General features: G+C 48.8%; 1 protein-coding gene across 4 annotated transcripts in view; it reads right to left on the bottom strand.

The window, feature by feature from the left end:
• LOC310762169 (maestro heat-like repeat-containing protein family member 7) overlaps positions 1-15,791 on the bottom strand; it is a 29,641-nt gene that overhangs the window by 9,747 nt on the left and 4,103 nt on the right. For all 4 annotated transcript variants that reach the window (XR_014547890.1, XR_014547891.1, XM_083612788.1 and 1 more), the window contains exons 5-15: positions 14,620-14,724; positions 12,400-12,532; positions 11,306-11,415; positions 9,993-10,142; positions 9,761-9,915; positions 8,233-8,374; positions 7,605-7,801; positions 4,681-4,818; positions 3,284-3,392; positions 2,321-2,461; positions 916-1,089 (exon numbers count right to left, since the gene is read on the bottom strand). Coding sequence is in view for 2 of the 4 variants with exons in the window: in XM_083612788.1 (XP_083468914.1) it covers positions 916-1,089; positions 2,321-2,461; positions 3,284-3,392; positions 4,681-4,818; positions 7,605-7,801; positions 8,233-8,374; positions 9,761-9,915; positions 9,993-10,142; positions 11,306-11,415; positions 12,400-12,532; positions 14,620-14,724 (1,554 nt within the window). In the remaining 2 variants the exon portion in view is untranslated. The remainder of the gene's footprint in view (positions 1-915; positions 1,090-2,320; positions 2,462-3,283; positions 3,393-4,680; positions 4,819-7,604; positions 7,802-8,232; positions 8,375-9,760; positions 9,916-9,992; positions 10,143-11,305; positions 11,416-12,399; positions 12,533-14,619; positions 14,725-15,791) is intronic.

Raw genomic sequence — 15,791 nt, 5'->3', positions numbered from 1 at the left:
CAAACTCGGCCCTCCAGATGTTTTGGGACTACAACTGCCATCATCCCTGACCACTGGTCCTGTTTAGCTAGGGATGATGGGAGTTGTAGTCCCAAAACAACTGGAGGGCGGAGTTTGCCTATGCCTGCTATATCGACTGAGCTATCCCGCTCAGTCGGGTGTCATAAATTTTCATCCCAGGCAGCAAAACAGATGGAGCAGACCCTGGCCATTCTCAGTGTCATTGTCAGGCTCAGAATTGCAGCAGGAAATAACTCCCATCCCTTCTGAAGATACACTTGGCTGTACTTTTCCCAACCAGTTCCATCTCTGTTATGTACTGAGTTGAATAGGATTCAGAATGCAGCAGTCTGATTGGTCCTAGAGCAATAGGATTCAGAATGCAGCAGTCTGATTGGTCCTAGAACAATAGGGTCCAGAGTGCAGCAGTCTGATTGGTCCACAGGAGCCACCCAATCCAGCTCCAGGTGGAAGTGAATCCGCAACCTGATTGGCCTACAGGTGAATCCCGGAATTAGCCAATCACGTGGGGCCCATTGTGTAAATAATGTATATAAAGCAGACATTCTGTGGCAACTTCCATTCCTCCTCACCACTATGAGCTGAATAAAGAGCATGAAATCCACTCTTGACTCCGAGTATATTCCAATCTCCTTTAACTCCCAGCCCCCCAAAGTATCGATAATAGAGATACGTATGCATTTTGGGGGTAAAAAAAACCCAAGTTGATGGTGCTCATATCTTGATATGTGCTGGGATGAAAGCGCAGCACAAAATGGCAGGGAAAAGCTGTAGACACACACAAACATTGGGCGGCTCCCCAAGAGATCATTCCCACCAACTCTACACCCAGCCACTGGGGCCTGCCCTGCGCCCACGGGTGCTGCCCCACTTGTTGCACCTGGCCTGACTCACGTCGTCAAAAAGTGGCATCACGCTGGTGGCCACCTCGACGGTGAGGGAGTTCACCTCCCTGCTCTGACACTTCAGGAGGTCTGGCAGGAGCCTGAGAGCCTTCACGTTGATGTCTCTGTCGGCCTCGCGCACCCTGGCTATGATATCTGGAAAGGCAGGCTTCAGTTTTTTCATCTGCGTGACACAAAAGGCTGAGTCACAGATCTCCAGAGAAGCAACAAAGACAGGTACGTAGCGGATGTCTTTCTTCCGGGGAATCTTTAGCTTGGAACAGAACACAAGATGCCACAGAGGGAAAGGCTGATGGCTGGTTCTGCGCCCTCCCTTGTCAAAAATATTAAAATGGTGGCGTAGAAGACATGAGCCAGAAAGTATTCGGATTCCACGCCATTAAAAATCAGCATCTGCACATGCAGATGTTCCTTACGAATTCCACATCTGTTCACCAAACTGTTGGAGACTTTGCAGGAATAAAGGGATTTTCCTTCCCCATATCTGGTGGGAATGCCCACAGGTTGCTTTTATTCTGGAAGAAAATTCATCAGGCGATACTAGATATTATCAAAACACATATTCAGATTTCTCCTCTGTTTTCCCTACTAAATACGTGGACATGTATCATGGAGACATTTTGCCGGAAGGAACATCCAACACAGATGTTGCTGGGATCCCTATGGCACAACAATGGAAATCGTAAAAAAAAACAACCCCAAAGACTAATATCATTATGGTATAAAAATATTTGGAATTTAGTTACTGCAGAAAAAAGTAACACATAAGCTATGGGTCTCTAATGGACAGGAATATTCTGGTCATTTCTACTCAGTGTGGAGGGATTTTATTTCATATAGCATAGTTTCAGACTTACAGGTATCTTATTCCCATGCCCTCTAGAGAAATGTGGCTGTCATGATCTTAGATTGTGTGTTATTCAGTTCGTTTAGGTTTTGCATGCCCTGCCTTTAGTTAGATATCTGATTGAATTTTTGCTATTGTTTATTTATCTTTGTGGTTCTATAATAAATTGAAAACTGGTGATGATAATGATGATGATGATGATAATGATGATGATAATGATAATGATAATGATAATGATAATAATGATAATAATAATAATAATATTGAGAATACAGAACAGTGGTAGTCAACCTCTGTCCAGCAGGTGTAATTAGGCAACCAGCAATATCTAGAGCAGGGTTTCCCAAACGGGGGCCTCCAGCTGTTTTGGGACTACAATTCCCATCATCCCTGACTACTGGTCCTGCTAGCTAGGGATGATGGGAGTTTTAGTCCCAAAACAGCTGGAGACCTAAGTTTTGGAAACCCTGATCTAGAGGATGGTAGGCTCCCCACCCACTGGGAAGACCTATTGGTCTACTGGTAGATCACTGTGTGTGTCTCTCACCTTCTCTTGATGATCCAAAAAGTAAATCATGCCGTCGAGAGCTAGGGATCTGAGCTCCAACCGGCTGGCCTTCACCTGCCGGCACAGCTGCTCAATGATGATATCTTCCATAGCTGGTGCTAAGGCTCCCTTATGAAGGAACTAGAACAGAAGAAGAATGTGCAGAACTGGCAGCAGCAGGCCTTGAACATGAAAACATGAGAAGAGCCTGCTGGATCAGGCCAAAGAGGAGCAGAAGGAGGAGGCCAGGAGGTGGCAAGATGAAATCGCAAGGGATTGTTAAAGAGCCATCACCTCTTTAATCTTCTACCCTCGGGCAGGAGATATAGAAGGATAATCAGCCGTACCAACAGGCTAAAAAATAGCTTCTATCCATGGCCTGTTAGGCTGTTGAACAGAAAATGACACTGTGAAATTGACTTGCGAGGTGGTGTGTTGTTCAATAAGAGATTGAGTGTTGGGGGGGGGGGAGCTCGTTTAATTTCATTGTACACAGGTTGTACAATGACAATAAAGGTATTATTATTATTATCAAGCTGCATGCTCCTTGGATGTCTCATCTTGAGGCGACTTCCTCAGCATGCCTTATGGGGGGGCCAGCTCTGCTTGCCAGACCTCCCTGTTTGGCCCACAAGGGCCAAATATGTGGCGTCAGGGCTTGCAAAGCTCTCTGCACTGGTCTCTGCAAACTCCTTCAAGCAGCTGAGACGCAGGGTTCGCAAAGCACAGGTGACCACAGCTAAGTTTGTGGCTTGGGAGGTGCTGTGCGCTGGGCTCTGGAAGCCTTTGCAGTCCGCTGAAAACAACTGTGCACAGCTTGATTTGCCAAAAATGTGGGTTGGGGGCATGGCTTAGGGTTGCCTATGATGCTCTTGGGGGAAGCAGATGGGAGTCTAAGAGAGGCTGGGGCGGATTAGCTGTACAATTAATCAGACCCACCTACCTCCATAAAACAAGGCTCACCTCAATTAAGAAAGGCATCACAGTGATGTGTTTCGGATACCCCTCGCTTTCCAGAATCTCCAGCAAGTAAGGCAACATCCTTTCGCTTCCCTCGCCCCTGACTATCTCTCTTGTCATTGAAAAACAGAAACACTGAGTGTCCAAAGCATTGCAAAATGGAGTGTTCTTCTCCCATGATCCAGCCAGCCATGTCTTCTTTCCTGATATTCTGTTCCATTTTCGGGGAACATGCGGAGCATACCTCCCTCTTGCTTCTCAGCTCTCCTGCTTTGACTACAGAGCTGTCATAACACACCACCTGAGCTAGCTATTGGTGTTTCCTGCTTGGCAGGGGGTTGGACTCGATGGACCTTGTGGTCTCTTCCAACTCTATGATTCTATGATTCTATACACAAGGAAGGCCCTGCAACAAAATGCTGCAGAGTGGATTCCATTCTCGCTGAATGGGTGACGGGGAGGACTGGACATGCTAGTGTCCCAATCCCAGTCATGATTAATTATTTGATTTCTCCATTAAAGTTTATGAGCAGCTCCTATTTTGGAGACACCTGAAAACGGCTTCTTGGTATGAACTGAGAAATGGACTACTGCAATGGGCTCTACGTGGGGCTACCTTTGAAGGTGACCCAGAAACTGCAACTAATCCAGAATGCGGCAGCCAGACTGGTGACTGGGTGTGGCTGCCGGGACCACATAACACTGGTCTTGAAAGACCTACATTGGCTCCCAGTATGTTTCCGAGCACAATTCAAAGTGTTGGTGCTGACCTTGAAAGCCCTAAACGGCCTCGGTCCAGTATATCTGAAGGAGCATCTCCATCCCCATCGTTTTACTGAGGTCCAGCACCGAGGGCCTTCTGGCGGTTCCCTCACTGCGAGAAGCCAAGTTACAGGGAACCAGGCAGAGGGCCTTCTCGGTAGTGGCGCCCTCCCTGTGGAACACCCTCCCACCAGATGTCAAAGAGAACAACAACTACCAGACTTTTAGAAGACATCTGAAGGCAGCCCTGTTTAGGGAAGCTTTTAATGTTTGATGTATTACAGTATTTTAATATTTTTTTGGAAGCCGCCCAGAGTGGCTGGGGAAGCCCAGCCAGATGGGCGGGGTATAAATAATAATAATATATTATTATTATTATTATTATTATTATTATTATTATTATTATTATTAATTACCTATGTGGACAATGAAATGGTTTTAGACCTCAGAGTCTCTATCTCCCTCCTCCCTTTCAAGGTGCTTGGTTCCATTCATTCTCCCCTGCCCCCTTAGTCCACATTCAATGCCATCCAGACCCTTATGGGGCTGATATGAAGTTCCACGCCTTAGGGATCTTCCCCAAAGATTTTTGGAAACTCTTCAGATCTCGCTGCTCCTTTTAACAGCGATGTGCTTACCTGGCAAAGAGAGCGAGACCTTTCAGGTGGGTCCTGCGATGCAACAGGAGTTCTGAACCTCTCCTCTTGTTCATGATGAGGATGAGGTCCTCATTTCCTGCTCGCCTGATGAGGCCTTTGAAAGTTTTCAAGGCAGACCTGCACACAGAGCCAAATCCGTATTAGAATGGATTTCTTGTGCTGGGTTTACAGCAGTTCCTCAAAGGGGTGGGGTGCATTACCTCGGTGATTTGGGTAGGCCATTGTGCCTCATAGTTTATGCTGGTAAAAGATAGCTGGCTCTCACAGAGTCCCGGGCACCACAGGGGTTCGGGTGCGGAGACCAACTTGTGCTGAAGTTGTTCCCTTGATCACAGCAATCCTGGCTACCGTCACTCACATGTGAACCCCACGCCGCTAAGCATTTCGAAGAAAACACCCATGCATTTTCAGGCTTTTTTCTGCATGCAGCCTTGAGGACTTGCGAAAGCACAGCCTGGCGTGACAATGCAGAAGCTGCCATTCTTCAATTGGAGGCTGTCGCTGTGTGTGTCTGGCCTTTCAGCTGATTCCCTGGTGACCCGCTGGAATGTGGAGCTAACCAGGGCTATTGACTGTTTGGCTCCGAAGCGCCCTCTCCGATTGCATGGAGCCCGGACAGCCCCGTGGTTTTCCACGGATCTGAGGGCAATGAAACAATCGTTGAGACGGCTAGAGCGCCGGTGGCGGATAACTCATTCCGAATCTGACCGGACACAGGTTAGAGCTCAACGTCGAGCCTACCAAGTGGCGATAGCGACGGCGAAGAAGAATTTCTTCGCCGCCTCTATTGCATCTGCAGAAAACAGCAGCAGGAGACTTTTTCAGGTGGTTCACAATTTAGCGGAACCACCTGCAACATCGGGGCCCAGTACGGGCCACATGTTCTCCTGCAATGATTTTGCAAAGTTTTTTGCAGATAAAATCGCTCAGATTCGGGAAGAAGTAGACTCCACCGTGGGAGCAGGGCCGGGGCGGGAGAGTGCTAGAGTTCTGTCTAGTCAAGTTGAGTGGGATCAATTCCAATCTGTTACCTCCGAGGATGTGGACAGGCTGCTTGGACGAGTGAAACCAACCACCTGTCTCTTGGATCCTTGCCCATCCTGGCTTATAAAAGCTAGCCGGGAAGGACTGGGCGATGGGCTTCGTGGGGTGGTGAATGCTTCCCTCCGTGAGGGAGCCTTCCCAGACCCGCTGAAAGAGGCGGTTATTAAACCGCTTCTTAAAAAACCATCTTTAGATGCGGCCACGATGGCCAACTATCGCCCAGTCTCAAATCTTCCATTCTTGGGCAAGGTGATTGAGCGAGCGGTTGCCGAACAACTCCAGGCACGCCTGGAAGAAGCGGACCATTTGGATCCCTTCCAGTCGGGATTCAGGCCTCATCATGGGACTGAAACTGCCTTGGTCGCACTGGTTGATGATCTCCGACGGGCTAGGGACAAAGGTGAGAGCTGTTTCCTAGTTCTGCTGGATCTCTCAGCGGCGTTTGATACCATCGACCATAACATCCTTCTGGACCGTCTTCAGGGGCTGGGAGCTGGAGGCACTGTCATACAGTGGTTCCGCTCCTTCCTCCTGGGCCGTGTTCAGAAAGTGGTGGTGGGGGATGAGTGTTCAGACCCCTGGGCTCTCACTTGTGGGGTGCCTCAGAGTTCTGTCCTCTCCCCCATGCTTTTCAACATTTACATGCAGCCGCTGGGAGAGATCATCAGGAGGTTTGGGCTGGGTGTTCATCAGTATGCGGATGATACCCAGCTCTACCTCTCTTTTAAATCAGAACCAGTGAGGGCGGTGAAGGTCCTGTGTGAGTGTCTGGAAGCGGTTGGAGGATGGATGGCGGCTAACAGATTGAGGTTGAATCCTGACAAGACAGAAGTACTGTTTTTGGGGGACAGGAGGCGGGCAGGTGTGGAGGATTCCCTGGTCCTGAATGGGGTAACTGTGCCCCTGAAGGACCAGGTGCGCAGCCTGGGAGTCATTTTGGACTCACAGCTGTCCATGGAGGCACAGGTCAAATCTGTGTCCAGGGCAGCTGTTTACCAGCTCCATCTGGTACGTAGGCTGAGACCCTATCTGCCTGCGGACTGTCTCGCCAGAGTGGTGCATGCTCTGGTTATCTCCCGCTTGGACTACTGCAATGCACTCTACGTGGGGCTACCTTTGAAGGTGACTCGGAAACTACAACTAATCCAGAATGCGGCAGCTAGACTGGTGACTGGGGGCGGCCGCCGAGACCATATAACACCAGTCTTGAAAGACCTACATTGGCTCCCAGTACGTTTCCGAGCACAATTCAAAGTGTTGGTGCTGACCTTTAAAGCCCTAAACGGCCTCGGTCCAGTATACCTGAAGGAGCGTCTCCACCCCCATCATTCTGCCCGGACGCTGAGGTCCAGCGCCGAGGGCCTTCTGGCGGTTCCCTCATTGCGAGAAGCAAAGCTACAGGGAACCAGGCAGAGGGCCTTCTCGGTAGTGGCACCCGCCCTGTGGAACGCCCTTCCAGCAGATGTCAAAGCGATAAACAACTACGTGACATTCAGAAGACATCTTAAGGCAGCCCTGTTCAGGGAAGTTTTTAACGTGTGATATTTTATTGTATTTTTGGTTTTTATGGAAGCCGCCCAGAGTGGCTGGGGAGGCCCAGCCAGATGGGCGGGGTATAAATAATAAATAATAAATTATTATTATTATTATTATTATTATTATTATTATTATTATTATTATGTCACAAATTAAAAAGACAATTTCCCAAAAAACAACCTTGGGCCGGACGAGGAGAGAAGTCCGGCTCAGCAGGGAGCTGCGTGCATGCGTCCGGCCGCCCTGGCTACAGGGCTACCGCCGTATCAGTCGACCCTGCCTGTGACAAACAGGGAAAATCGGATGAACCAAAAGAAGCGCACCTGAAAGGAGCAGGAGGGGTGGGGATCTCCTGGCGGATGCAGGCCGTCGTGTAGACATCCGTCTCCTCTGGTGTAAAGTACACGGCGAAGGAGATCTGGCAGAGGACTGCTATGGACAGCGTGGTGAACATCTCTCTCAGCACCTCCCGGCAGGCTGGGGACGGGCGCCTCAAGATCTCATAAAACGCTGCGTTGGCCTGGGAGGTCGGTCAAGGCGCCTGATCGTACCTGAGCAAGGAGAGGAATTTCCCGCCCACTTCCCTTCCCAGCCACGTCCTTAGGTGCCTCAAATGGTCAGCCGGACGCCAAAGGGGCATCTCTGGGCTCTGTTTCATTTTGCTGCCTGAGGCAAGGGTGCCGCCCCCCGCCTTGCCTCCCTTACCAGGGTCGTGTGGCGGCTTTGGGAGAGGAAGCCGGAATCTGCTGCCACTGCGTGACCCAGCAGTGGCAGGGGTGGGTGCTGTGCCTGCAGTGGCACTGCCCCACGGAAGTCCGCTGCCCGAGGTGGGTCGCTTCCCTCTGCCTCGTGGGCAGGTTGGCCCCGGGGATGGGCCTTGGTGATGTCACGCACAGGGCCGCTTTGCTCTTTGGGTGCTTTCTTGGGGGCCAGAGTCCTGCCAGCACTTACAGCCAAGGGTCGCAAGGAGGCCTTAACCCTGTGGCCATCCCAGTAGATCGGCTGCTCCTGCAGGATGGACTGCAGGACGCCCAGGACCTTCTGCGCAGTGTCGGAGAAGCAGATTAAGCTGTTCCACATGGCGGAGGCGGTGCTGCGAGGGGGGGGAGAAGCAGGGGCTTCGGTTGGCGCACAAAATGCATTCAGATTACGGCGAAACAAGAGAAAGGCGATTTAGACCAGTATGTGTGTGGTGCCCCTCTCTTCAAGAGCACTGGCTAGGCAGTGATATGGGACTTAGGGCTGAGGGATCATTCTGTGGGAGTGGAGAAAGATGGAGTGTAACTTGCGAATAAATGTGCTTTTAATTTTTTTTTAAAAAGGAAAAGAGCATTGGGTGTTCTTCTACAGTTGTCCACGATCTATTGTTGTGAGCAGGGATGTTCAGCTCTGACGAATATGAGAGAGCGGAAAAGAGAAAGGCATCTCTGCGTTGATGAGTGTTTGCTTGTCTCAAATTAGACCCAGGACTCAGCTATACAGCTGCAAACATAACGTTTTAAGTACATCATACATAGAACTATATATAAAAAATATAAAAAAGTCAAGTAGCACCTTAGAGACCTACTAAGTTTGTTACTGGAATGAGCTTTCGTGTGCATGCACACTTCTTCAGATACGACGCACGCACACGAAAGCTCATACCAAGAACAAACTTAGTTGGTCTCTAAGGTGGTACTGGACATTTTTTTAAATATATTTCTACTGCGTCAGACCAACATGGCTACCTACCTGAATCATACAAACATGACACTAGATGGCAGTGATGAGCTTATGGCAAATTCAATATATTTTTCAAAACGCTTTTTAAAAAAAGCATTTTCAGAGTGTTTTTTAATGCGTGTCTAGATTCCACCCTGGTATAAATGAGATTACCTGGCAAAAGCAACCTCTCACCTCTCACTGAGTTTGTACACATACTTAAGTTTCATGCTCGTTTATAATTACATTTTGGAAATGATTCACCTTCTTACATAGCTGTATTGTCTGATACTTTCTGGACATCCCATGATCGTATTACAAAGTAGTTGTGTTCTGTGTTATAAATCAAGCACTGCTAGGAGTTATTCCTTTTTGTTTCCCAATATATTTTTATTGACAAAAATTCGGTGTGGCGTAGGCAAATTTGTACAGTGGTACCTCGGGTTAAGTACTTAATTCGTTCCGGAGGTCCGTTTTTAACCTGAAACTGTTCTTAACCTGAAGCACCACTTTAGCTAATGGGGCCTCCTGCTGCTGCTGTGCCGCTGCTGCACGATTTCTGTTCTCATCCTGAAGCAAAGTTCTTAACCCGAGGTAATATTTCTGGGTTAGCGGAGTCTGTAACCTGAAGCGTATGTAACCTGAAGCGTATGTGACCCAAGGTACCACTGTATTCTGAAAATGTGGCCCAGAGAAAAAAGTTCGAGAACCACTGATTTAGCCAGTACGAAAAGGATTTTAAATCAAAATTTTTTATCCCCCTGTCCATCCCGCTCACCTGTCACACTGGACAGAGCAGGCCAGGAGGGTCTTCACCACATCCTGAGGGCGGCTCTTCCCCAGAAGCAAGAGGAACCTGAAGACCTCCAGGCGGGCCTGCGGGTCTCCGATGTGCTCCAGACTGAAATACATGAACCTGGTGGTTTTGGGCACCTGCGGGGGAAAAGAGGTGGGAAGAGGTGACTGGGGAGAGAGGCGAAGGGGGAACAGGAGGCTCCAAGGCAGCGTACCTTTATGAAAACGGGCTGGGGATCCCTCAGCATGGCTTTCAGCATCAGGATGGCAGCCTTCGTGTGGTAAAGGTTGTCGTCCCTCATGCCCTTGATGGCTGCTAGGAGGAAGTCCATCTGCTCATCGGCATGGAGGCATTTTTTGAATTTCTGAAAACGGAGGGGGTCCGTTGAAAGCCTGGCAGCGTCTACACCAAAGAGCTGGGATCCACCATGGCTGGGATCATATCTTGGGATCAGCTGACTCGCTATGGGACCCTCCTTAAGATCAGTCGGTAGAGCATGAGACTCTTAATCCCATGGTCATGGATTCGAGTCTCACTTTGGACCAAAACTTCTTGCATTGTAGGGGATTGGATTAGAACGGGGTTTCCCAAACTTGGGTCTCCAGCTCTTGTTGCACTACAGCTTCCATCTTCCTTATTTTGCAGGACCAGTGCTCAAGGATCATGGGAGTTGTACTCCAAAAAGAGCTGGAGACCCACGTTTGGGAAACCCTGGACAAGATGATCCTCACAGTCCCTTCCAATTCTATGATTCTGATGCTGCAGAAAAGGTTGCATAGGAACCTTATGCATAGGAAAGACCACAGTGCAGTGTTAGGGCTCGTCCACACTTCTAACCAGTGCTAAAAATGGAGGCCAACCAATTGACATTTGCTCCGATTCAGCAGTAAAAATTGGTTTTACTTGGGGGAAAGTTGTGGGGCAAGTGGATGTGTGGATGAGCCCTCTGAGTGGGGACTGGGACTAGGAATTAAAACTCTGCAGCATTAAGTGGTCCTATTCAGGATTCCTACCTGACAGCCAGACAGCCAAGCCATTTCTTGGATACTCCATTGCATCCCCTCTCCCTCTATTTTTAAAAATCCCTGCTGCCCCCACCGTCACTCAGTTTTCTAAGTGCTGGGCATTTTGTGTGTGCATTCTTTCTTTTTTAAAACTCTCTCACTGAAACGATCTCAGATACAGCAGCGGAGCAGAGAAGGACCTTTGAAGAGCCACTGACAGTCAAAGCACAGTCCTGGGCTCAGTTATACGATCACTAGCTCAAAACCCAGGTATGCCCTCGGCTGCACAGGAAACACCAAGACGCAGCCTGTCCTGCCTCTCTGTCTGTGCCTGAGTGCAACTGGATGTGCTTCCTTTTTAAAAACAAAACAAAACATAATTTTATTGATCTAGATTAACTGGATGGGTTTCCAAACTCCTGTGTTGGTTACATTCGTTTCAGTTGCACCTGTAAAACAGGTCCACGCCCAAAATTGCCAGGTGTGAAGAAGGCACTTGTTGGAGCTGGTGAAAAAGGTTTACCATGGTGGTGGTGCTGATGTCAGAGAACCAGGCCAGCCAGAAGATCTTTTCCTCTTTCCAGTCCTGCATAAGCTCCATAAATTCTGTGTCGTTCTCAGGCTTCATCAGGCCTCAAGAAATGTACAAAGAAACTCAGAGATTAGATAGATAGATAGATAGATAGATAGATAGATAGATAGATAGATACAGTAATACCTCGGGTTAGATATGCTTCAGGTTGAGCGCTTTCAAGTTACGCTCTGCGGCGACCTAGAAGTAACAGAACGCGTCACTTCCGGGTTTCGCCGCTCGCGCATGCGCAGACGCTCAAAATGACGTCACGCACATGCGCGGAAGCGACGAAGCGCGACCCGCGCAGGTGCAGTCGCATGTTACGTTCTACTCAGGATGCGAACAGGGCTCCGGAACGGATCCCGTTCGCATCCAGAGGTACCACTGTATAGATATAGATATTGATATAGCTGCAGCTATAACTATAGACAGATACAAAGAAAACTCAGATATATACGGTATATCTATATAGAGAGGGATATATAGATACATATAGATATACAGTACTGCACCCCCCCACCCCCCAAAATAGGTGCCAATACTCACCATGTATTAGCAGTGGGACAGTGACCTTTGGAGGTTTTGAAGGACCACGCGACACGGATTTCCCCACTAGGTCACCTCAATGGAAAGTGGAGCTGGAGGAGTTGGGGGTCAGCTCAAGGGCCATGGGCACCCCTAAGCAGGGTGTGGAGAGGAGATGGCGCAGCGAAAGGAGGCCGCCCAAGACTCCTTCAGGCTGGCCAGCTGGGAAGTTCAGACCTGGACCCTGAAGGTGGCCCTCCAGGGCTCTCCACCTGGCCCTCAGAAAGGCAGGTTGTGCTGACGGACAGCCTGGGAGAATAGCAGGAGCAGCCATGAAACGAGCCTCCACCAGGCAGGCTCAGAAGGCGACGCCACCCTTGCCAATCTGAGGATGCTCTAAGCGAAGACCCTTTTTTGCTTTAACTCCTCTGGCGGGACATCCCGCTTCCCAGCTATTGCCAACCCATTTATTTCCCTTTCCCCGCCATGAACCGTCTTGGGGAAGGCCTTGCTCTTACTCTTCTGGTGAAGGATCAGGGTGTACAGGCAGTGGAGTGCATCGGCCGCCCAGTGGCACACGCTCTCGCTGGAGTCCTTGCTGCAAAGCGCCAGATGCCCCGCCAGCTTCCCCATCTTGAAGTCCTTCGTTCCCTGCAGGAGAGAATCATTCTACTGTACCTCATTTTCTACTCCTCCTCCAGTGTGGCAGCCATTTTGTGTCATGCCACGCACCCCACGGCAGCCATTTTGTGCCATCACACGCACACCACAGCAGTGATTTTGTGCCATCCCATACACACCACAGCAGCCATGGCAGCCATTTTGTGTCACACCTCACACCTCACAGCAGCCATTTTGTGTCGTGCCACATACTCCATGGCAGCCATTTTGTGCCATGCCACACACCCCACAGCAGCCATTTTGTGTCGTGCCACGCACTCCACGGCAGCCATTTTGTGCCGTCACACACACACCACAGCAGTAATTTTGTGCCATCCCATACACACCACAGCAGCCATTGCAGCCATTTTGTGTCGTGCCACATACTCCATGGCAGCCATTTTGTGCCATGCCACACACCCCACAACAGCCATTTTGTGTCGTGCCACGCACTCCACGGCAGCCATTTTGTGCCATCCCATGCACCCCACAGCAGCCATTTTGTGCCATCCCATACACACCACAGCAGCCATGGCAGCCATTTTGTGTCGTGCCACATACTCCATGGCAGCCATTTTGTGCCATGCCACACACCCCACAGCAGCCATTTTGTGTCGTGCCACGCACTCCACGGCAGCCATTTTGTGCCATCCCATGCACCCCACAGCAGCCATTTTGTGCCCTGCCACCCACCATGGCTGCAGTGGGGTGCAAAGAGAAGCAGGCCTTATTCAACCTCCCTATGGATTTGGACCCTGCTGCCAAGATATCCTCAAATGCACCCCTTTACTCTTTCCTGTGAAGGTGGCACACTGACATGGGCTACTAGAGAGTGTTATTTTAAAGGGGTGAAACTTAATTTTTTCAGATTCCTTCGGTGAGGGATCTTTTAAAAAATGGTTTTGGGTGTGAGGAATTCAAATCTGCTATTATTTTTGTGACTGGACAACATTTAGCTTGGCAAGTACATTTGAGGAAGAAGCACATAAACCAAAGAATTTTAATTTTACCTTCTGAAAATGCCAGGTATTGCTTAATAAAAATAATAATGCAATATTAATATATAGTATAACTGCAAGTACTTGGCAATCATTTATAATTATTTCTATGCAATTTTACACACATTTTACTCACTAAGCAAACCTGAATTATATTAATTTAACCAAAATATCTTTTGAATTACCAAGTCGTGTTACAATTTTTTTAGCACCCCTCATTTGGGGAATTTGAAAGTTAAAAAATCCAGCATGTCCTAATGGGGATACAGCTCAGTGCCGCAGGCAATCTTTGCACTAAACAAGTCCTCATTCCTTACACATATACAAATTCCTCCCCCCAACCCCAACCCCCGACTGTCAGTCATCATGATGGGCATTTTACTCCTGATGACTGGTGTCAGCTGAGCTGGGAAAGCTCATTCTGAAAGGGAACTAGTTCTAATCCAAGTTTGGCACGCCCGTCCCTTAACAAAGTGAGCAAATTCAGTTGATGTCGAACTCTCCGATTCTGTGATTCTGTGATTCTATGATTCAACAAACAGTTCAAGTTCATATAATCCCAACCATGCAGAAGGTTAAAAGTTGATGGGCTGGAGTGTAAAATCATAGAAGCATAGAATTGTACCTAAGAACAGCAAGAAAGTATCTTAAAACACGTGCGGAGAGTGAATTGCTCCATTTACAGTATTTCCCCCCAGCAGATAAAAGCACCAGTCTGAAGAGTAAGAAACAAATGCAAGAGAATGAGCTTCAAACCAGGAATCATTCAAAGTCTTCCTCCAAAAGGAACTTAATTCACATAAATTCAATATGTGCAGTTTTTAGGGTTGCCATATGTCCTCTTTTTTTCAGGACATGTCCTCTTTTTCATGATTCGCCATAGCGATCCATAGCTAAAAGTAAAAATCTGAAAATGGGTCCTCTCTTTTTGCTCTTCAGAATATGGCAACCCTAAAAACTGCAGGTGAATTGTTCAGCAGTTATGGGAACTACATTCAGGTGTAGTTTGGAGGTTTTCTGAACTACTTCACAAAGTTTGCTAAACCAAACCAGCCCTGGGAATGGGCGACTGAGCCTCACTTTGGGTGTGCAATGGGACGTGATGCAGCAGACCAGCTTGGTGATTCTGGACAAGGCCATGATCCGCTCCTCGACGAACGGGGATCCCGTTTCAGGAAGAAGGAACTGGAACGGCAAAAAAAGGACGTCGTACTGCAGCAGAATCCATGGAGGTTTCATGAGACGCATTCTTGTAGAGCACAAGTGGGAGCTGCAACCCAGAGTTGCAGTGTGAAGTGCTCTAGGGCATTTTGTTCTATTCCCCCTCCAACCTGCTTCCAAATTTCTCTCCACAAGGTCTGCAAGCATTACAAAGCCCCCGAGCATGCCCAGTCCTTTCTGGGCTGTTTTCGGGAAGTTCTCCCCCTCAGGGAGTTTTGTTTTTTGGTTTCTGCATTTCCATCTCTCTGTGTAGCTGTTTTGGCTACACATCTCTCTTTATGAATGGGTGGTGCTGTTTTGGCTGCACATGTTCCCCCTATACTTATACTATCAAAGAACTGTAGAGTCGGAAGGGACCACAAGGGTCATCCAGTCCCACCCCCTGCAATGCAGGAATCTTTTGCCCAACGTGGGGCTCGAACCCGCAACCTTGAGATTAAGCGTCTCATGTACTACCGACTAAGCTAGCATCTTATGTTTAAGGAGCCCCCAATGATGTAACCTTTCCTCCTAAGGGAGCGGCTCCATCCAGTCTAGGCCATTTCTGCCCTATCTCAATGATATCCTTTTTGAGGTTTTCCTACGATGGTTTTCCCACAGCCAAACAGAGACACAATTACCAAGGCAAAGTCACAGTGGCGTAGCGTGGGGGGGTGCAGGGGGGGCCGGCCGCACCGGGCGCAACATCTGGGGTTAGGGCAAATCCACGGGTTAGGGGGCGCAAATCCACGGGCTAGGGGGCGCAAACTACTTGCCTTGCCCCGGGTGCTGACAACCCACGCTACGCCACTGCAAAGTCATTCTTAAAGAGCCCAAGGCAGGGTCAGAACGGGCAAACCATAAAGCTGTGGGCTTCTTGTTATGTATTCCGACTGGCTGCAGTTCTCACTCTGGGCCACCAGTATGCAAATGAAGGATTGAGAGTTGCTTTCACCGATTGGGTAGCTAGTTGGAATTTGTTACTGTTACAGGTTATTGAGCAGTATATAAGGCAGCCAGCTTCACTGTTCAGAGAGTAGTGCTAAGTGCTG

The sequence above is a fragment of the Podarcis filfolensis genome (genome assembly GCF_964270895.1).
Source record: "Podarcis filfolensis genome assembly, chromosome: 5".
In the NCBI taxonomy this organism is placed as follows: Eukaryota; Metazoa; Chordata; class Lepidosauria; order Squamata; family Lacertidae; genus Podarcis; species Podarcis filfolensis.
This window is presented reverse-complemented; position numbering and strand designations above follow the sequence as displayed.